The sequence below is a fragment of the Muntiacus reevesi genome, chromosome 14 (genome assembly GCF_963930625.1).
Source record: "Muntiacus reevesi chromosome 14, mMunRee1.1, whole genome shotgun sequence".
Lineage (NCBI taxonomy): Eukaryota > Metazoa > Chordata > Mammalia > Artiodactyla > Cervidae > Muntiacus > Muntiacus reevesi.
In genome coordinates this window covers 14757330-14780245 of record NC_089262.1, presented here as the reverse complement: position 1 = coordinate 14780245, position 22916 = coordinate 14757330, and the positions used below count along the sequence as shown (strand labels likewise).

The 22916-nt window shown below is 39.8% G+C and overlaps 1 protein-coding gene across 1 annotated transcript in view; it reads left to right on the top strand.

The window, feature by feature from the left end:
- The window catches only part of MYO10 (myosin X), a 258106-nt gene that overhangs the window by 144748 nt on the left and 90442 nt on the right, over nucleotides 1-22916 (top strand). The window contains exons 7-19 of the mRNA XM_065905787.1: nucleotides 56-69; nucleotides 186-270; nucleotides 1253-1356; nucleotides 10640-10769; nucleotides 12237-12355; nucleotides 14271-14417; nucleotides 14569-14669; nucleotides 14781-14847; nucleotides 15363-15455; nucleotides 15872-15940; nucleotides 16854-16936; nucleotides 19544-19652; nucleotides 22177-22257. Of these exons, the coding sequence (XP_065761859.1) occupies nucleotides 56-69; nucleotides 186-270; nucleotides 1253-1356; nucleotides 10640-10769; nucleotides 12237-12355; nucleotides 14271-14417; nucleotides 14569-14669; nucleotides 14781-14847; nucleotides 15363-15455; nucleotides 15872-15940; nucleotides 16854-16936; nucleotides 19544-19652; nucleotides 22177-22257 (1202 nt within the window). The remainder of the gene's footprint in view (nucleotides 1-55; nucleotides 70-185; nucleotides 271-1252; nucleotides 1357-10639; nucleotides 10770-12236; nucleotides 12356-14270; nucleotides 14418-14568; nucleotides 14670-14780; nucleotides 14848-15362; nucleotides 15456-15871; nucleotides 15941-16853; nucleotides 16937-19543; nucleotides 19653-22176; nucleotides 22258-22916) is intronic.

Below are 22916 nucleotides of genomic sequence, written 5' to 3'. Positions count from 1 at the left end.
GAACATCCTGTATGCTTGTTTTGTTCCTTGACTTGCCATTGCTTTTCACATGAAGATTTATTAGAAAAAGTAAGTAAGCGTGATTTAATTCGCATTATCTTTAACATTTTTCAGCAGTTACTGGTTCTTGGTCATTAATCAGAGGAAACATCCCTGAATAGAAATCTGATTTCTTCTCTTCACAGAACCGAGTAGTAAGACAAAACCCTGGGGAAAGGAATTATCACATATTCTATGCGCTGCTGGCAGGGCTAGGACATGAAGAGAGAGGTGAGTGATGGAGCCGCTGCAGAGACATTTCCCTTTAAAACCCATCTGTGAAAGAGGAGACTGGACTTGGTTTGACTTCCACCATTTGAAACGAAATGTGCGAGATGATCAAAGATGCTGAGTGCATGTAGAGCCGGATGCCGTAGAGAAAAATCATCAGTAGAGAAAGCTTGAGTTTTTTGGATATGTTTTGGAGTCTTAGTTCTTTTCCGATTTAAGGAATATTTGTGAAAAATGCATAATATATCACAACTAGCTTTACTTTTAAATCACACCCTAATAAAGCAAATTTCCAAATATTTGACTTTGAAAACCAACAATCAACACGGGATCCTCATCAGTTACTTTTTTCGGTAGTGTTTTCTTCCATTCCATCTAATCTGATAATTCTATTTTCCCTAGATGATGATTAAGAGAGAATGTTTTAATCTTTTTTTCTTTTTTCAATTATGAAAGTATGATAACACATTTACAGGAGACTTGGAAAATATAGAACAAACTTACATATAGTTCCACTATAGATTACAATTTAAATAATTATACTACTTAAATAGTAGATAAATTATGATTTTTAGTTGGAGTTTCAGTATCACACTCTCAGAAATTAATAGAATGAATATACAGAAAAGTAGAAGGATATAGTAGACCTGAAAAGCAGCATGAACCAATTCAACATAATTAAGATTTGTACAATTTTCACACAACAGTAGGATACAAATTCTGTTCAAGTTCCCATAGACTATAAATTAGGAGACACTGGAACGCATCCAGGGGCATAAAACAAGATACAAAAATTTCACGGTCTAAAGGTATTGAAATCATACAGTCTGAGAACATTTTAATCTTATTAGTGAACTATTAGGAGCGTAGAATTATTTTCCATACTTTAAAAAATAAAGTTGCAAAGTGGAAACTCTTTTGAGTTCTGTCTTATCCTTAACAGTCAAGTACTGATGTTATGTTTTTGTTTTTCTTTTTGTAGAAGAATTTTATTTATCTGTGCCAGAAAACTACCACTACTTGAATCAGTCTGGATGTGTGACAGACAGGACAATCAGTGATCAGGAATCCTTTAGGGAAGTAATTGTAAGTTACTTGCCTATCTTCCTTTATAAGGGCAACTCCACCCCCCACCCCGCCACCCCGCAAAAAAAAGAATGAAAGAAATTGACGACTTTCATTTTCTGTTTCAAAAAAAATTTTTTAATAAACAATCACATTTGTACTGCTTTGTGAGAATAGGTCCTTTCTTCTTATTCCAAGTCCTGGGAGGGAATCCTCTCTCCTAGAAGATGGGTGAATGTCTGCATTCAGGAGAGATGGGGATTGACTTGGAATAGGGTTCAGAAAAACGAAACAAAAGGAAAATCACAGGTTTGGTACTGGAGTAAGCAGATCATATGTTTCAGGGCTTACAATTAAAAATTGTTTTAAGTAATTGGTTCCACAGTTCAAAAGAAATCTGTCAACAGTTAGACCAGGAGACTGTTGGGTCTCATCCTGTTCTCATACCTGATTCTGGTAACTGATTGCTTACTGTGCAAACAGTGGTCATCTGAAGACACTTTGGTGTGGACCCCTGCTGTATCCTGCAGTTCTCAAATACCCCGAGGACTTTTTATAAGGTGACTGTGTTTAGGAAGTCTAGGCATTGGTTGAGTGTGGCCGGTAGATTTCATCAGTGTGGTTTGTTCCTCTGCTGGAGTCACTTGTTCAGCAGTTGGAGTCTGTAGATATAGAGTTGATTCATAAATAGAGCTAACACTGATGGAGCGCTTGCTATGAGGACTTAATCATTCCTCTGCTTTTAACAACCCTGTGAGGTTAGAAATATGGTTGTCTATATTCTGTGACTCAGAGAGGTTGGTGACCAGCCTAACCAAATACAGCACCTAACAGAACCAGTATCTAGATACAGTCTAACTTCAAATCCTAGGCTCTATCCAGGAGGCAGGTAGGTAGCCCCTGATTTCGGTGCACCTAGGTTTGTCTTTCTAGTTGTCAACAAGTCAGTTCCATATCGTCATTTGCTTTTCTAGACTGTTCATGAGAATACCTTGTGGAATGGATTCAAAGTATATTTTTACGTGGATATATATCACACGTCGTTTCCCAGTGTCTAATGTATGTGCCTTTAAATTGAAATGAAAATAAAAACAGACTAGGCTTATAGTATCATGATCACCTTCGCCTCAGCCTTCCTTTTAAAGATGTCACATTCTGCCACGTATAATGCAGAGATGTCTCTCTTTGTCATCTCTCCTTCCTTCAACCTGTTAACCAAAAAACCTTTGCTGACAGCACCGTTGCTGCGTATCTGCCCTAGGCGGTACAGGATTTGGCCCTGCTAATTGAATTTCATGAAATGTTTAAGTCTTTATTTAAAATTTTCTCTCAATTTTATTTTGATGCCCGAGACTTCTTTGACTACACGAGCTTCCTGCATTCACTTTCTACTAGAAAGTGGATGTTTGCCGTGAGAGACTCCTTGTAATCCAAGTCACGGTGTCACTGCAGGCCCACGCTGACCGCTCACTGGCCGCCAGGGTCCTTCCTGGTCCCGGGAGTGCCCGGGGAAGGTTGTCTGGCGGCTTCCCCTGGGGGCATCGTTTTCTGATTCAAAACTGTGTGCTGCTTCTGTTGGCTACAAGGAAACTCATGGAGCTTGGCCCTGTTTCCATGATTGCTAGTTTTTATTTTTAAGTTGAAATGATAGGTTTTTGGCATTTGAAATTTGGTCCTGCGATGAAAGGACATGTCATCTAGAAGGGAAGAAAAGTTTGGACATGAAATTGACATAATGAGTGTACACAGCAGACTTAGAGGAATTCTATTTATAGATTCTTAAGTATTTGCTTTGCAATTACTTTTTAGTGTTGACCCATCAGAAATGTCAGTGAAGACTTAGCTGGTATTCATTGAAGTCAGGAGCATGTAATTTTTGCTATTATTTAGCCTTCTTCTGGAAGATTGAAGCAATGCAGCCAGAAGAAAAAATAATAATAAATGTGCTACTTTTCAGAAAGGAGGAGAAATATTCTTTTCTATAAAAAAAATAAAATTCTCTCCTCCAAAACCTATAAAAATAATCAGTTGGGGAATGGCTCAAATAATTTATTATATCTTTAAGATCCATTGTAGCTCGCAAAACCATGTTCATGTATGTTTAACAGTAAGGAAAAACTTGTTTATTCTGTAAGTGAGGAAAGCATAATACAGCATGATATAATCTTTTATTTGAAATGTAAGCTTATATATGTCATGAATATATAGTATGTATGCAGAAAATACACTAAAATAATTCAAAAGTGTTAGAGCAGAATTCTAGGGTTTTATTTTATTCTTTATCATTCTGTTAGAATATTTTTACAATGAGTATGTCAATTTTAATGATTATATGATTATATATGATTATATCACCAAATCAGGTCTTCCTTGGTGGCTCAGTTAGTAAAGAATCCACCTGCAATTTGGGAGAGCCAGGTTCAATCCCTGGGTCAGGAAGATCCCCTGGAGAAGGAAATGGCAACCCACTCCAGTATTCTTGCCTGGAGAATCCCATGGACAGAGGAGCCTGGTGGGCTACAGTCCATGGGGTCGCACAGAGCTGACACGACTGAGTGACTAACACTTTTATCAAATCATAATTTCTATAATACAGGAGTATAAAGAATTATGTCAGTACCAGCCAACCCATCTTTCTGTCTTGCATAGCGCTCTGTAACCAAGAGTGATACAGATGGTTAAAGAGACATTGAACACTTCTGGCTATAAAGATTTTCTGTCTTCAACGTTTTTAAGCATCTGTTGTGTGCTAGGCAGGCACCGTTCTAGCAACAAGGAGACCGTAGTGAGCAAACCGTCTATATAATCGCTATGTTCTGTTGAAGAAATTAGGATGGCTGGAATAGATTATGCTGTTGTTTTGTCATGTAACTTGTCTCCTGTTGTTGTTCGGTTGCTAAGTCATGTCCTACTCTTTGCGACCCCATGGACTGCAGGACGCCAGTCTTCCCTGTCCTTCTCTGTCTCCCAGAATTTGCTCAAATTCACGTCCATTTGGTCAGTGATGCTATCTAACCATCTCATCCTCTGTTGCCCCCTTCTCCTGCCCTCAGTCTTTCCCAGCATCAGTTCTTTTCCAGTGAGTTGCTCTTTGCATCAGGGGGCCAAAGGATTGGAGTTTCAGCTTCAGCATCAGTCTTTCAATGAATATTCAGGATTGATTTCCTTTAGGATTGACTGATTTGATCTCCTTTCAGTCCAAGGGACTCTCAGGAGTCTTCTCCAGCACCACAATTTGGAAGCATCAGTTCTTTGGCACTCAGCCTTCTTAATAGTCCAACTTTCACATTCATAGATGACTACTGGAAAAACCATAGCTTTGTCTCAATTTCCTTCCAAAATCAAGTACCATTGAAATTTGTATCTTCCTACTTTTAATTCCATAAAGCTCCTTTTCCCAGAGGTCTCGGGATTGAAGAAAGGGAAGGGACCACATTCTATTGGGACTCAAGAACATTTGTTTGCAAAATGTGTTAAAATGTTAGCGGAGAGAAATTATTCCTGTGAATTACATATGAAAATGTCACCTCTGGTATTTTTAGCTACTAAAAAAAAATCATTATTCTTTTTATCAACTTTAATGTCAACATATTCTGGCAATAGGACCTTTTAGGACTTCTTATTTCATTGAGAATTTATGTGGTTTTAGAATTCCTCATTGACATCACCTGACTTTACTATAAATATGTACCTGTAAAGGACCCTGAGCCATTCTTAGGGGACCCAGTTTTTCCTGGGGAGAGACAGTGAACACAGACTAAATTTCATAGCCCTTTTTTTTTCCTTTGCAATCTTCCAGGTTGCACTATAAATTGCTGAGTCAGAATGAAAAGCTATTTCAAGAAAATAATAACAACTAATTGATTTTTATTGCCTGCATTTGACCTACCAGAATGGTGGCTGATGAAATGTGGGGGAGGATAACAAGAGTCTTTGAGTGATAATCTTTTTATTTTTTTGATTACACAAATATTGAATGGTAATGGTGTTCCTAGCCATCTACCAGACTGGGGTTTCCTGACCATGTAGGTTTTACTGGGTGTACCCATGTTTTTAACTGTGTGAACCCATCTACCCATGTGTTCTCTCCTCATCAGTTTGGTCTTATAAAGATTTAGATGGCTCTCAGCCTTAAAAAAAAAGATTGAAATAATGCCATTTGCAGCAACATGGATAGGCCTGGATATTGTCATACTGAGTGCAGTAAGTCAGAGGAAGACAAATATCATATGACATCACTTATTTGTGGAATCTAAAAAAAGGCTGCAAATGAACTTATCCACAAAACAGAAAGCCTTACAGCTGTAGAAAATAAATGTATGGTCACTGGGGGGTTGGGGAGAGGGATGAATGGAAAGATTGGGATTGACACATATACGCTACTAGGTATGAAATAGATAAGTGATGGGGACCTACTTTATAGCACAGGGAACCCTACTCAGTACTCTGTAATGGTCTATACGGGAAACAAATCCAAGAAAGAGTAGATACATGTATATGCATAATTGATTCGCTGCACTGTACAGCTGGAATTAAAAGACAACATTGTAAATCAACTATGCCCCAGTAGAAATTTTAAAATAAAAGACTGACGTTATACCTCAATTTTGCCACATTTGAAAACTTCAGTCTCTTTCAATGTTGGAAAATTCAGGAGTAGAAGCTTATTTTATATTATACAATGCTATAATCTCACCTAATATAAAATTACATAATAAATTTTCAAAGTATTGATCCTTCATTTGTGACTTATTGTGCCCAGACACCTCCTCTCCCACCCCATCTTATTCAATCCATTTATTCACGGTTCACCTGAGGACCCTTGACTTCCTTAGATGGTGCCCCCACCTCACAGCTGAGACCCTGAGTGCATTTACCTTTTATACCTGAAATTCACTCCTCTGTTTGTTTCTCCTGTGAAAAGCCTGGCTTCCTTTTGACCTTAGTGGTTGGGATTGTATTATGTATTTGTCATCACTCCCCTCCCACCCCACACTTTCACAATCACCTGTTTTTTATGTGCTTATTAAAGACTTCATTGAAAACATTTTGTATGACTTTGTGCCAGTTTTATAGCTAAATTGCTGTTTTGCGCTTCTGAACTGTACTGAGAATTTCCCAGGGTTTTTTTTTTCTTTTTTTAAAGTCTTGAGCCATGTCGTTGAGAAAGATAATTATAAGGAGGCTTAACAGCATTGTAAATCGACTGTATTTCAATAAAAATGTTAGGAAAGTCTTAAAGTGGCTACTCTTGCCAAAGGGGTGGAGCTTGCTACTGAAAAGACTGTAAATAGGACAGTAGGAAACAGTGAATGGAGACTTGCTGGCAGGGGTGAGTGGCCACGCCCATGCTGGTTGGTGTTAATTGGTTCCAGCCATTACATTACCCCATGGCACACGATTGATACTTGTCACCACACTCCTAATTCACTTAGAGTTAAACTTGAGAGTGAAGTCACAAATTGGTTCATACAGAAAGCACATTTTATTAATTTGCTTTCATGCCTCCATATGTAATCTTTGTATTTTCAGAGCTTAACAAAGAATTTTTTTCATGGAGCATCTTTTGATATTTTTTCTTTTACAGTTTGCAATTTTCTGCTACTGTGAACTTATTTTTTGAAGGCCTTCCTTTTTTTTTTCCCTGCAAGTATAGAGGAGATCTTTAAAACTTGAAGTATAGTTAATTTATAGTGTGGTAGTTTCTATTGTACAGCCAAGTGATTCAGTTATATGTGTGTGCATGTATACAGATTCTTTTTCATACTTTCCATTATGGCTTATTCTAGAATATTGAAGATAGTTCCCTGTACTATACAATAGGACCTTGTTTATCCATTCTGTATATAATCCAAACTCCCAATCCAGCCCTCTCCTGACTCCCCTCCCCTTTGATAAGTCTGTTCTTTATGGAAGATCTTACTTGTTTAGTGTTATACAAAGTCCAGGCAGATGAGTTACAGTGAAATCTTTTATCTCTATGGTCATCCTAAGATGAGCTTAGAAAATTTTTATAAATTAGTGTTGAAAAGGTCCTGTGATACATGAGGAAAACTTTAATCAAAAAAAGGGAAAATTATTAACTTTAGCACAGCATAGATGCTTTATAATTATTTTGCCAACATCTGAATTGGTCCTTACCACTGTTTTAAAAAGCTTCCCTGCTGGCAGAGATGGTAAAGAATCTGCCTGCAATGCAGGAGACCTGGATCCGGGAGGATCCCCTGGAGAAGGAAGTGGCAACCGGCTCCAGTACTCTTGCCTGGAGGATTCCAGGGACAGAGGAGCCTGGTGGGCTACAGTTCACGGGGTTGCAAAGCGTCAGACATGACTGAGCAACCAACACTACTACTGCTGCTGTTTTAAAAGTCTTGAGCATAATAGATATTCTGTATTTCTTAGCCATATTTCTTTGCTTTTAGAATAAGTAAATTTGAATAATTACTTTCCCATAGGTTTTTAAAAATTGATGAGCACTTGACCAATAGTTCTTATTCTTGGCATCAATTTTTGTCTGTACCCATAAAATGATAGTCTTTTCTCTCACTCTGTTAAGCAATTCATGGTTTTTTATTATTATTTTTTTTTGTAGTCACTTTTATTAAGTTATAATGTACATATAATAAAATGCCCTCATATAAAGCATATAAAGTGAATTTTGAATTTACGCACTCGTGTACCCACAACCACGATCAAACTGAAGGACAATTCTACACTCTAAAGGGTTCTTGTCCCCCTCCCTAGACAATTCCAGACTCCCTAGCCCTAGGACATGTAGAAAAATATGTCTTTTCTAAAGTTTCCTAAAAATGAAATCATACAAAATCTCTTCTCCTCTGGCTTATTTCACTCATCCAAACTGCATATAGCAGAATTGTTTCTTTTTACACTGAATAGTATTCCATTGAATAGAGAGCAATTTATTTATCCATTCACCCATTAATAGACTCAGGTGTTATACTAAAAACATGTCAACAATATTGAAAGATGTGAATATAATGTCCATTAGCCTGCCAGCAGTAACATTGCAACTATTTTCAATTTTGTGGATTTTCTTCCCAGCATGATTTTCTTTAAAAAAATTAGTTGCACAAATATAATTTAGTACTTTTTGCATAAAGCTATCATAAATATAATCATGTTTCTATGTAATGTTGATAATTTCCTTTAAAAAATATACACTGTTCTATAAGAAGTTTACTTACTATAATTGACTTGTAGGAGAGCTGGAACTTTTTTTTCTCTGGAAGTGTTGTTAAGATAATGCTGTAGTGAATATTTTACAAAGCTTTCTTTCCTGCTGAGATTTTCTTTGAAACAAATCTTCGGCATTGGGACTTCCTAGTGGTACAGTGAATAAGATTCAGCACTCCCAATGCAGGGGGGCATGGGTTTGATCCCTGCTCAGGGAACTAGGATCCTGCATGCCACATATGGTAGCTAAAAATAAAAAAATTCCAGCACTGAAATTAAGGGTGATTACATAGGCAACTGACTTTCTAAGGATGTAAAAAGAAAAAAAAGCATATAACCGAATGGAGAGTAAGTTCCTAGACTTTGCGTTCGTCAGGCCTGACTTTGAATCTTGGTTTTGTAACCCTGAGAAATTTGTGTGACTTTCTGAACATTTTAAGATTATGTACATAGGTGGTCCAGCCCAACACTGACCTATAATCTTCTTTTCAAAAAAGATTATACTGACTTATACTACCAGTGAGTGACCACTGCATAAATACCCCCCTTTCACCCATTTTATCATTCAGAAAAATTTTTGTCAGTTTAATAGAAGTTATCTCATTTTCTTCAGTATGCACGTGTTGGATTTCTAGGAAGGAAAACATTTCTCTGTGGATTTGCATTTCCTGTTAGAAAAGGTGCCTATTTTATTTTACTGCGTCATGTGTCTCTTAATATAGCTGTTGGTTCCTTGCCTTATGCAGTTTTTTCTTTTAATTTTGTTTTCCTGTTTATTTTTTTTTTTTGCCCTTTGTTTCTGGCTTTGTTTGTGTTTTTTTTTTTCCTTGTAAAGAAATTACTTTTCATATTTTAAAATCTCCAGTCGTTTCCTCTTGCAGCTTCTGTGGCTTCACAGCGCTGCGTGGCTTCCTTCTTTCCGTTCCAGTGGTCATTGTCGTGATCATGGGTCTCAGTTCTCTTTGTAGGCTATTTTCATCAATACTGCCAGCAGTTCCGTCCTCTGTTCTGCACGTGTGTGCGTGCGTGCATCCGTGTGCGTATGTGTAGAGTAGGAGTGGGAGAGGGTAGCTGGCTCTTTTCCTGATGAGAATATGGCTCCTAAAGAGATAATGAGCAAATCTTTGATGTGATTCAGAAGATGCCTGGCTTCGGTTTAGAATCTTTCTGGGGAACAAAGCCCCTGTTGGTGCTTGTTCTTTTTTATTTTTTTCAAATCAGCATTGTGTTAACTTCTATTTAGTATCCAAAGACCAAAATAAGACCTTAAAAATCCTTTGGAGAAATGGAAAATAGCAGTGCGATGACTGTCAGGGAAGACAAATCTAGATCCATTCAGTTTGTCCATCAGCATATTCTACACAAGGAGCAGAAGGCTCTTCTATCTGCAGAACCCGTGATAGGGAATTTCGTTCTATGTTTCAGGGTCCCTGCTACTTTTAATCATTAAGACAAGTCCCCAAATTTATACTGAAGGAGTCTCATGAAGTATCTCCCCCCCCCCGACATTTTCTTTTCTTTTTTTAAAATTAATTAATTTTAATTGGAGGATAATTACTTTACAATATTGTGATAGTTTTTGCCATACATTGGCATGAATCAGCCATGGGTACAGTTGTGTCTCCCCAACCTGCCCCCACTCCCACCTCCCTCCCCACCCCTTCCCCCCTATTTTTTTATGTGTAAGAAAATAAAAAATGTTCCATTGCATTTTGATACACATAGAAAAGAGTATTTCTTTGTCACTATGACTCTGGAGTAGTTCTTTTCTGGCATAAATAGGAGTCTTGTGTGTAAAGCAGATATTTATTTTTATCTTGTCGACTGGGTTCTCTTAAATATTCTACAATTCTTTCTTAATGTCTTGCTTTTCTTTTATGTGTACCCATTTAAAGTCTGTGTCATATAAAATGGGTTGACCAAAAAATGTATTCGTTTTTTTCCTGCAGCATCTAATGGAAAATCCCCAACGAAATTTTTGGCCAAACCAATGTTTCTTGCTTTCTTGCCTTTAGAATAGTACTTAGTAACTTTAACTTTACTGAGTAGTGACCATTTTCATTTTCTTTAGTGTGAAAAAAGATGAAAAACTAACCTTGTTTCCTTACAGATGGCAATGGAGGTCATGCAGTTTAGCAAGGAAGAAGTTCGGGAAGTGTTGAGGTTGCTTGCTGGTATATTACATCTTGGGAACATAGAATTTATCACTGCTGGTGGGGCACAAGTTTCCTTCAAAACGGGTAAGGTTGCTTCTCCCTCCTTCACTTCTTTGGCTTTTGCCTCATAAGAAATGTAGATCTAAAATATTTCCTGTTTGGCCTTTGAAAAAAAGTATTTTGAGCCCTAGAATATGAGCTACAGAAGTTTGATGTGAAAGGTCAGTTGATAAAGGGTCAAAGCATCAAACAAGTGATTACTGCGTGGAATGGTGGCTGTGTTCTCATTTTCTGCTAAGAAAGATGGAAAATGGGCCCAATAAGAGGAAATAGGGGCAACAAGAATTTGATGTAGGAAGAATGTCATGAGTCGGGTGTAGTGTTGTTGTAGTTAATTCCTGGCTGCTGAGGGCTGCCGTAGTGGAATGGTTAAGACCGTTAGTTTTCAAGCCAGGATGACTGGTTCGTAGCCTGGCTCTGCCACAGGCTGTTTCCTTGGGTTACTTATCCCTTCAACACTCGTGACTTCTCACTGTAAAGTGCACAGTGGAGATGTCTTAAGACTAAGTGAGTTAACATACATGTAACAATGTCAATTGTCATTTTCCTGGAGTGATTTATTCTTTAAACTTTTCTGATGGATGCAGTGGATGAAGACATGGAGGCTGGGAACTGGAAGAGTGTAAGTTCAAAGTGGCCCTTGAGTAGCCCAGGGCTACAGGCCTGTAATTCTTGTTCCCATGGATCGTACCTGTTGATGTTTACTGCTTTAGAAATGAAAACAGAGTCAGTTAAAACTGGAGTGGGTAGCCATTCCCTTCTCCAGGGGGTCTTAGTGACCCAGGGATCAAAGCCAGGTCTCCTGCATTGCAGGCGAATTCTTTACCATCTGAGTCACCAGGAAAGCCCTTTAGAAATAATAGTGAAGACAGTTAAAAAAAATAGCAAGAAATTCACTTTAAAATAACTGTAACCAACCCCTTGCATATAGTAAAATAAGTAGCATTTTATTTGAAAGCCCATCCTCCAAAACAAAAGAGAACAAGTCAGTAACGACTGACATTGTCTAATGATTTTGTAAATATTTAAAATATCTGGTGTAATGAAGGACAGCTGGCTTCTATTTCTGCCCTCAACATATTGAGCTACTCATGTCATGTAGCCTCTGGAATATTCTTCTGTATACTTGTGAGGTAATGAGAGTGAAAAAGCAAATAACAGAGTTTATCACTTAAAAAAAAAACTAGTCTTATTATTGAAATAGTCATGGGTCTTGAAAACCTCTGACAGGGTCTTGGGGAACCTGCTGTGGGGGTCTCTGGACCATACTTGTTCCAAGTACCAGGTTGTTTGCTGTAAATCTAACACTCATTAAGGGAGTGAATAACCTGCCAGGAGAACATGTGTCTTCTAGGTCCTGCCCGAGGGCCTTAGGATTATTCTCTGCTTAACTGTGTCGTGTGTGGCAGTGGCTTTGCACCCATTTGGGGTCGCATGGGCTGTTCCTTCTTGGGGTTGTGCATCCACTTTCGCCTTGTCCTTCCTCCCCAGCCTTGGGCAGGTCTGCAGAGTTACTTGGGCTGGACCCGGCACAGCTCACGGACGCCTTGACCCAGAGGTCCATGTTCCTCCGGGGGGAGGAGATCCTCACGCCTCTCAATGTTCAGCAGGTATGTGTGTGGCCCTCAAAGCAACTTCTAAAGATGCCCCTGGGTCTACAGATCCACGGCTTTGATTTGAATAAGTAACTGCAGTAGTCCATTCAAATGCTTTTGGCTCAGGGTCAAAAATAAGACGTCCACGTTGAAGGGATAGACACAGTGGTTCAGTGGTCATCTTAGAGACAGCATAGCAGAATCTTTAGGAGGAATGGGACTGGGGGAGATTTCCTGAGTCTGAGTCCTGAGTCTTCAGCTTATTATATTCTGTTCTTGGGGAATTTATTCACTGTGCCTCAGTTTCCTCTTCTGTAAGACAAGGATGAAAAGTAAAGTGTTAGTCGCTTAGTCATGTCTGACTCCTTGTGAACTTCTGAACTGTAGTCTACCAGGCTCCTCTGTGCATGGAATTCTCCAGGCAAGAATACTGGAGTGGGTGACCATTCCCTTCTCCAGAGGATCTCGCTACCCAGAGATCGAATCTGGGTGTCCCAAATTGCGGGCAGATTCTTTACCTTTTGAGCCACCAGAGAAGCCCCAAGACAAGGATGTGAAAGTAGCAGTCATTCAGTCATGTCCGACTTTCTGTGACCCCAAGGACTGGAGCCCGCCAGGCTCCTCTGTCCATGGAATTCTCCAGACAAGTATACTGGGATGGGTTGCCATGTATAAGGATGATAGTAAAAAATAAGTAAATGCTAAAAGCTTAGTGGCATTGCTGACTCAGTGGACATGAGTTTGAGCAAGCTCCAGGAGTTGGTGATGGACAGGGAAGCCTGACGTGCTGCAGTCCATGTGATCACAAAGATTCGGACAGAGCTGAGCTACTGAACTGAAAACTTAGTAACTGGTGCAGAGTAAGAGTTGAATAAACAGCTGTAATAATTATTATTACTAACTGGTGTTAATTTTTATTATAATTAATAAATTATTATTAATGAGAGCAAAGCAACAGTGTGTTGTATGATTTATTTTTGTCTCTGCAACTGCCTTGAGCCAGTTACATGCACTAGCCCATCTAATAGCTGTTTATTGATTGGATAAGTAAAAATGCTAACCATACCATGAAGAAAACTTGTATGCACACAAAGTAAAATATGAGAAGATGATAATGAGTGAAGTCAAGTCTTAATTAGCATTATGTTGTTGTTGTTATTTAGTCACTAAGTCATTTCTGACTCTCCTGCAACTCCATGGACTGTAGTCCACCAGGCTCTTCTGTCCATAGGATTCTCCAGGCAAGAACATTGGAGTGGGCTGCCATTTCCTTCTCCAGGGGATCTTCCCAACCCAGGGATCAAAACCGAGTCTCCTGCACTGGAAGGCAGATTTTTTACCACTGAGCCACCTGGAAAGCCCACTTAGTGGCATCAGTCAGTTCAGTTCAGTTGCTCAGTCGTGTCTGACTCTTTGCGACCCCAGGAGTCGCAGCACGCCAGGCCTCCCTGTCCATCGCCAGCTCCTGGAGTTTACTCAGACTCATACGAGTCGGTGATACCATCCAGCCATCTCATCCTCTGTCGTCCCCTTCTCCTCCTGCCCCTAATCTCTCCCAGCATCAGGGTCTTTTCCAATAAGTCAACTCTTCGCATGAGGTGGCCAAAGTACTGGAGTTTCAGCTTCAGCATCAGTCCAACCTGATCAAATTTAGAGCTGGATATTTTGGTCCAGATTCTTTCTTATAACTCAATACTTAAAGCTGAATTTGAAAGCCTGATGCTTCAGGGTGACTCTTGCTGCAAATAAGCAAGCTCCAGGTTTCTGTTTCTTTAGACAGCTGTGTTTTCCTGGATGGTGTTGGTTCACTTGACACGGGCTGCATAGATGTGGAGTGAGTGTGGCTCCCGAGTGCAGTACAGATGGACGTGCCCATCTGGGTTCCCTGCAGTTATTAGGGAAACCGCGTCTCTGTCTCCTCTCCCCTCAGGCGGCAGACAGCAGGGACTCCTTGGCCATGGCACTTTATGCACGCTGCTTCGAGTGGGTGATCAAGAAGATCAACAGCAGGATCAAAGGCAAAGATGACTTCAAGTCTATTGGCATCTTGGACATCTTTGGATTTGAAAACTTTGAGGTGTGCTTCCAACGAGTGGGATCCTCCTAAGCAGATCTCATGAAACAAACAATGATATGTTTTCCCTGCACATTTTTGTTGGCCTTTTCTTTACCTTTTTATGTAAGAGCGAGAGCGCTAAAGACTCTTGTTGGATTGTTTCCCCCCTTAGGTGAATCACTTTGAGCAGTTCAATATAAACTATGCAAACGAGAAACTTCAGGAATATTTCAACAAGCATATCTTTTCTTTAGAACAACTGGAATACAGTAGGTAAGCACTCATTGAATTGCATTTCAAAATGTTTAAGAAAATGAGTCCCTACGTTGGATAGTTTTGAAGCGATATTTTACTACAACCTGGACCTTTTTAATCTTTGTACAGAGAAGGCTTAGTGTGGGAAGATATTGACTGGATAGACAATGGAGAATGCCTGGACTTGATTGAGAAGGTAACACACTCTTGAAGAATTGTTACAGTCCCAAGGGTGTCCAGCTGGGCTGATTCATATTTACGGGAACAAAAGAGCTTGTACGAACACGCACATGAAAGATGTGAATGTTTAGAACACAATGGACCATTTGGAAGCATACATGTAACTGTGCAAGGTTGAATTTAAGGACTTGGCTGATTCACGCCCATTGTCTCTTTGAAGTCAATATTTTAAGAATCAACAGTGAGCAGATTGGCTTCCCAGAGATTTTAAGTCAGCATCAAAAACTTTGCCATCCCAGTAGTGGATTGGCCAGTTGTAAACGTTTTGGTCACCAGATTACAGGGGGTTCAGGGTTTGCAGTATGGAATGCAATTGGAGTTCTTTATAGTGTGTCATTCTGAATTTTTCGATCTGAGAAACTATGCGCTTTTTACCACTTGATAGTAGAGAGGAAAGGATCTGTAAAAATACATAGAGGCAAAAATTCAATGGTTAATTTGTATTTGACCTGTTTTTCCCCCCTCTTCTAGAAACTTGGTCTCCTAGCCCTTATCAATGAAGAAAGCCATTTTCCTCAAGCCACTGATAGCACCTTATTGGAGAAGTTGCACAATCAGCACGCTGTATGTCCACACCTGCCACCTCCTCACTGTGTCTGGGTAGCTCATCTGTGGATTAAGATGGCTTAGGACAGATTTCAGGGCTATTGGCCCCATGGTGCCTCTTACATTGAATCTTTTATTTTTCTCAAATGGAAGCTTTGCTCTACTAGAACTAAATAGAAATAAGCCAAAGGCATAGATTTGAGGCTACTTGTCAGAATATGCCCATGTTTACTTTGAGTATAAGATTTAACCTTTTTAACCTACTGTAATGACACAGACCAGAGTTGCATGATTTTAATGAAGTGCATCACATGATATGTCCTAAAGCTCTTATATGTCATGGATTTTGAAATTGTTTTCACTGGCAGTTGTAGTTACACCGTCAGGAAACCAGTGAGTGAAATTAGGCATTTACATTTTTTTTTTTTTATTAGAATAACCACTTTTACGTGAAGCCCAGAGTTGCAGTCAACAATTTTGGAGTGAAACACTATGCTGGAGAGGTAACTCCTTCTTGAATTTATATGATTGAAGTGTAATTGATTTACAATGTTGTGTTAATTTCTGCTCTACAGTGAAGTGATGCAGTTGTGCATACACACACACACATATGTATATATGTTCTTTTTTCATTATGGTTTGTCCCAGGATTTTGAATATAGTTCCATGTGCTCTCCAGTAGGACCCTGTTTATCCATCCAATATATAACAGTTTTCCTCTGCTAATCCCAGACTTCCCTACCCCTCTCCTCCTCGGCAACCACAGGTCTGTTCTCTGTGTCTGTGAGTCTGTTTCTGTTTCTTAGATAAGTTCGTTTGTGTCATGTTTTGATTCCACGTAGAAGTGAGATCATGATATTTGTCTTTCTGACTCACTCAGTATGGTAATCTCTGGGCCCATCCACGTTGCCACCAGTGGCGTCTTGCTCCTTCTGTGACTGAGTGGTGTTCCACTCTCTATATATGCCCAACATCTTTATCCCTTCGTCTGTCGCTGGGCATTTAGGTTGTTCCTGTGTCTTGCCTATTGTAAATAGAGCTGCTACGAATCTAGGGACGCCTGTGTCTTTTTGAATTAGAGTTTTGTCTGGATATGTGCTCAGGAATGGGATTACCTGAACCATATGGCAACTCTGCTTTTCATTTTTTTGAGGAACCTCCGCACTGTTTTCTATAGGGGCTGAACCAATCCTACCAACAGCGTAGGAGGGTTCCCTTTTCCCCACCCTTAGACAGGTAACTTCTTAATCAAGACCTGTGCTGATATTTGCCCCTTTGGTATTTAGAGAATAGTAATTTCAGAAGCCGATCATAAATATATTCGATGATGGGTCAAGCTTTTAAAGGGGATGCTTATGACTTGAAATGATTCTTTTGATCAGTTCTTCCTTTTTCTCGCTTGTTGTTGCAAACCAGGTTCAGTATGACGTGCGGGGCATCTTGGAGAAGAACAGGGATACCTTCAGGGACGATCTTCTCAACCTTCTGAGAGAAAGCCGGTGCGTCGATCTCTTCCCTGCGATGTCAGATTGATGTTTGTGCAAATGTTTTTCATTCACAAACATAAAAAAAATTAATATGGGGGCAGCTTGATGTGGTGTGTTCTTCCCTGGGCAATATTTGATCAGTAAAGTGACCTGAGAGATATATAAATGGCCCTAGTGGTAGTGACTACCATGTAATGACATGGTGTTGGAACAGCAAACCCCTAAGTTAGATACTTTTATTCGTTCTGTTATGCTACTGAGGAGATTAAGCGTGGCGTGCTTAAGTGACTTGCCCAGGATTCTTCAACCAGATTTGATCTGTTCTGCTTGGTTCAAGAATCTAAGATTTTAACCAGCAGGACCTAGTTTCTTCACAGCAAGCTTAGAGCTGTGCGTTAAATTGATGTCAGCCTCGGGTCTTATAGGACCTTATGTCTCTAGTTAGTGTAAGAGTTATCAAGAGAAATAAACAAGTATTCGGCTAAAATTACCCATTCATTTATTCATTCATGAATTATAAATTCACACCATTAAATCAGTAGTTAAGGAAAATATGCTGAAAAGTTTTGATGATGAATTCATTTGTTTGAATATATTAAGCCAAGAGGCTTCCTGCTTTTAGGAGGCTTTGTGAGAGAGAGAAAGAGGGGAAAACAGCCCTTAAAGTCGTCAATATGTGTCTTAGATCCAGTGTGAATCTCTAACACAAATTTTCAATATCCAAGGAAGGAAAGTAGCACCGTCACTAAAAAGCTGTAATGCTTTTAGAAATGAAAGCCCCAGGTGGCCACCCTGTCGCTTAAATAGCTGTGAACCGGGGTGAAGAGAACCCATCTTAAGTGTCATCTTAGAAGCCCAGGGGGGAAGTGGTTGGTCTTTCAATTTGCCTTAACCCTCCTCTATGAAGATTCCCTAATTACAACCTTGTAGACTATTTTTATTTTTAGGTGTGTTCTCAGACCAGTAAAAATGGTGATGTTTGAACCATAGCAGATTACCTTTCTCTCAAAGCAGATTTAAATCGATTCATTTAAGTAAAAGCAGGGTCTTGAGGTTAAATGGAACATTTGGTTATGAGAAGGGCCGAGGCCTGGAGGCCAACAAGATGGCCTTCCACTGGTTGCCGCTCTTATAATGTTAAGTGGAATTGGAGGCAGGAGCGTTGTTTCAGCCCAGGTTTTCTCTCTGCTGATGGAGGGGCTTGGTGTCTTTGCCTCTCTGCTCTCTTTTGCCTTTGGCATCTATGACATTTTGCAGTCCATCTCTTCAGTCACGTCCAACTCTTTGCGACCCCATGGACTGTAGCCCACCAGGCTCCTCTGTCCATGAGATTTCCCAGGCAAGAATACTGGAGTGGGTTGCTGTTTCTTCGTCCAGTGGGACATTTTAATGGAACACAAAGCTTTTCTCCAAAGCGCTCAAAGTACAGAGAACTTCAAAGAGCGAGAATGAAACATCACCCTAGGATAAAAGTGAGAAAGAGTTGAACAGAATGAGAAGTGATGAGGGAAGCACTGGCATTATCCCCTTGAGGGGTGTGAAAGCCAGACTGTTTCTCTCCTGGTTCTTAGCAAAGCCATTGCCCCCTACACCCCTGACCCTTGGTTTTTATAGCCCAGAACATCTTCCATTCAAGGAAGATCAAAAAGGTCCTGAGGATTTTCCCTAGTGGCACAGTGGATAAGAATCCGCCTGCCAGTGCTAGAGACTCGGATTCCATCCCTGGTCTGGGAAGATTCCACCTGCCTTGGAGCAGTTGAGCCCTGCTCTAGAACCCTGGAGCCACAGCTACTGAAGCTTGCATGCTCTAGAGCCAACACACCGCAACTACTGAGCTTGAGTGCTGCAACTACTGAAGCCCATGTGCCCCAGAGCCTGTGGTCCACAAGAGAAGGCACTGCAATGAGGAGTCCACACACAGCAGAGAAAAGACCTCATGGCAACGAAGACCTAGTGCAGTCAAAAAAAAAAAAAAAATAGCTCCTGAGAAGTCTTTTACTTTGTTAGTAGTGGCAATAGATTTTCTATAACTCTTTAACAATAATAACAGTGATCATAAACATTTAGGATGAGCCAGGCGTCATGCTCAGCCTTTTGCCTCCATTTCCTCGTTTCATCCTTACCCCAGCTTCCTAGGATACATCCTAAAATAACTCCCATTTCCACATGAGAAAACAGGCGTAGAGAGAGACCAGCATCATGTCCGAGTCACACAACTAGGAAGAGGGGACGCCAGGACTGAACCCAAGTCGGCCTCACTCCATCCTGGTGCCCTTCCACCTGCTAACTGGCTGCATCTTTGCCATGCTGAGTTGCACAAGAGAAATGCTCCCCTTCCACTGGACTGCAAAGCTCAACTCCAGAGTGGCTGGTCACCTGGATTATTTTCACCCATCCTCTTCTCCCCGGCAAGACTCCAGCGCTCCGAAGCATCCACATCTGCTTTCAGTGCCTAAAGCTCTTGGGCGGTGGTGGGTGTGAAATCTTGGAACGCTTTCTTAGCTCTTACAAGCCTTGGTGTGTTATTTTCAGTGGGAACATGCATTATAATTACAGTGATTGAGCACCTAATAATTGGGTGTGCGCCCCTCATGGCCCTCCTGCTCTCTGCTCACACAGATTCGACTTCGTCTACGACCTCTTCGAACACGTTTCCAGCCGCAATAACCAGGATACCTTGAAATGCGGAAGCAAACACCGGCGGCCCACGGTCAGCTCGCAGTTCAAGGTTAGTCTCTGCTGCTGGCCCGGATGGAGTCATCTTTATTGTGACTTTAAGAACTGAAAATCAGAATGAGTATCTATGAGATCTCTGAAAGGGTTTACTTGTTTTCTATCATCCTTTTAAGGTTTACTTGTTTTCTATCATCATTTTAAAACGGGACTTTTGGAAGAAAAATGTACTTTTGTTCCCTGAGCCAGACCAAAAAAAAAAAAAAAGTTTCTTTTGTCTTATTAAAGATAAATAACTACTTAGTCTAAGTTTATGAAATAGTCATTCTTCTTAAGGACTGTTTGGTTATCTGGGATTGCTCTGATTTGTATTTAAAGGCTCAGATGCATATAAAGTATATTTCTTCCTGTGTCTGGATTTTTAAAAAATTTTCCTCAGTAGATTTACAGTATCATAACTAGGAAGAGTAACCAAGGGCATGGTTAAATAAGATCAGTGTCAGTTACCTTGTCCAGATGTCCAGAATTCAGGGACAATAAGGAACATTCTTTTGGCATCATAAATATGTAAGCCTTTTAGAGAGTTTAAAGGCAGAGCACAAGAAGGCCATTTCTTTAATTGGATTGTCCTGTTTTACCCCCAAATCCTTACATGAGGGGGAATGGAGGCACATCAGTCATCAGACCTTTATTAAATTTGCCCTCTGGGAGGCTCTGTTTCATGTAGCTACTCAGTTGGATGCCGTGGGGTTGGGGGGTGCTGTGTGAGATTTGTTTTTCGATGTGTTTGGGGATCAGTTCGACCCACAGTCCCATTGCTGACAGTCCTGGCAGGTGTGAGCCTGATAGGATGTAATTTAATAACAGCTTAATAATCACAGCTGCCATTTATTATATACTCTTATATAAAAGTTACAGTCATGGGGGCTAATCCCTTTATATATGCTATCTTGTTCACAGTATGTATTATTGTCCCCATTTTACAGATGAAGAGGCTGAGATTTAGAGAAACAGGCTTACTCTGTCCCTCTGAGGACTGAAGCTAGGATCTGAATGGAACTTGAGTCTATCTGACTCTAAACCCTAGGCTCTTATTCTTCCAATGGGGTCGTTAGGTCATCTTTTTCTAAGTCAGTGTTGCCTGGAGTTGTCTTGGAAGACTTTGCAGATGTTGGGGCCTTAAATTGGACTAGGAATCGAGCAATGGAAGAGAATGGGCAGAGCTTCTAGGTAAAGACAAAGGCAGGAGGCAGGGTCCCAAGTCAGGAATGAGTCTTGTTTCCAGAGGACTGGACTCCTTGTATGATGATATATGAGGGGCCGTGAATTCCAGGACATCCTGTCATCTGTGAGAAATCCTAAGGCTTTCTGAGCACAGAAGTAACTAGTCAATGTAGCAGACAACCCAGTTTATTCAACAGCAAAATTATAAGAAGAGAGAAACAGACAAATAGAGACTGAGGGAACACCAGCGGATTAAAATAGACTGAAGAGACATATCAGCCAACTGCACTACATGGGCCTAATTATTTGCATTCTAATTTCAAAGGATAAGCCATTTAAACATTATGACATTTGAGACAGTTGAGTATTTAAAAATGAATCTTGAACTCGTACCTTTTCATCTTGATAGTGAGGAATTTGTGTTAATTCTTTTCAGGAATGATATTGTGGTTACCTCTGTATGTTTTAAAGTATTTAACCTTTGGTAATACACACTGAAGTATTAAAGGATGAAATAGCACAATGTCTGGGGTTTGCTTTTCTGCTAGAAGTGGATGTGGTGTGTACAGGGCAGGGATCAGATGAGATGAGATTAGCCAGGAGTTGAAGCTGATGACGGGCCCTGCTTACATGCTCTGTCTGCTTTGGTAAATGTTAAAAATTCTTCACAATTTAAAAAAAAAAATTTAAAGAAAAGACAGCAGTATTACAGGAGATTGATCTGTCCGGTGAAGAAAGATCGTGGTTCAAAGACCAGGGAGATACTTGTGGAAGCTGTCATTTCAATGAAAATAGTTAATTAGGAGGAACAACTCCAAAGAGAGTATACTTCTCAGGTTTTCCATATAAGCATTGAAATATCCCAGAGTATTTTTATTTATTTAATTATTTTGCTGGTTAACAGAATAGTATTTTTTAATGGTACTGTATGAAAGAAGTAATAAATGTTTGCATATGCGGAATAATTTCTATGATAATTATAATACTATTTCTATGATAATTTTATTAGAATGACATGATTAAAAATCAAAGGGGCTTCCCTGGTGGCTCAGATGGTAAAGTATCTCCCTGCAATGCAGAAAGCCCAAGTTTGATCCCTGGGTCATTAAGACCTCCTGGAGAAGGGACTGGCTCCCCACTCCAGTATATATCAAAGAAGTAACAAATGAGTTTTGCATATGTGAAATAGTTTCTATGACAACTATAATACTTTTATTAGAGTGACATGATTAAAAATAAAATCACTATTCCTCAGTTTTTTTTTCTTTTTCTTGTTTCTGATGAGTGCCTAGGGTGCTGAGAAGTTTAAAGACATAAAGAGACTAAATCAACATATACGTTTTTCTTCCTCATAGGACTCCCTGCATTCCTTAATGGCAACGCTAAGCGCCTCTAATCCTTTCTTTGTTCGCTGTATCAAGCCAAACATGCAGAAGGTAAGATTTACGACAGTTGTCCCTGAGACTGTCTTATTTAAGGCCACTGCTTTCTGGCATGGCTACATGCTGATTTGGTTTCTCCAGAGTTCTTTCATTATAGATGGTTGGAAATGGATATGACATTATTATAACATTCAGTGGGTAAAAATCCCTTTGTCTTTTGGATCTATTTGCTTTTGAATGATGCCATTACACTTTAGACAAACCTGATTTAAAAGGAAACAATGCAAAACCTTCGCATTTTTTCTTTAGCATTGCTTTCAGATTCTTGGGCAAGCTCCAGAATGTGGTATATACCTTTTGGAAGAAATGATTGGTGTGGTTTTTGTTTCGGTAGATTTCTTTTTCATTTTTTTTCCTTTTGCTTTATTGTTAAACATGACAAAGACTCTGTATTCTATGTAGTAAATAATGGATTTCAGGGACTTTAGTTAGTTGTAACTAATTAGAGGACTCCTGTCATCAAAGTTTTAGTGTCTCAGCTCTCGGTTTTAGCTTTTTAATGCCATGTCCTAATCAGAAACAGTGTGAGCTTTATACAGAGAATCTATCTGAAGAAAGAAAATTTGTTGCTGTTTGGTCCCTAAGTTGTGCCCGACTCTAGGACCCCATGGACTGCAGCACGCCAGGTTCCCCTGTCCTTCACTGTCTCCGGA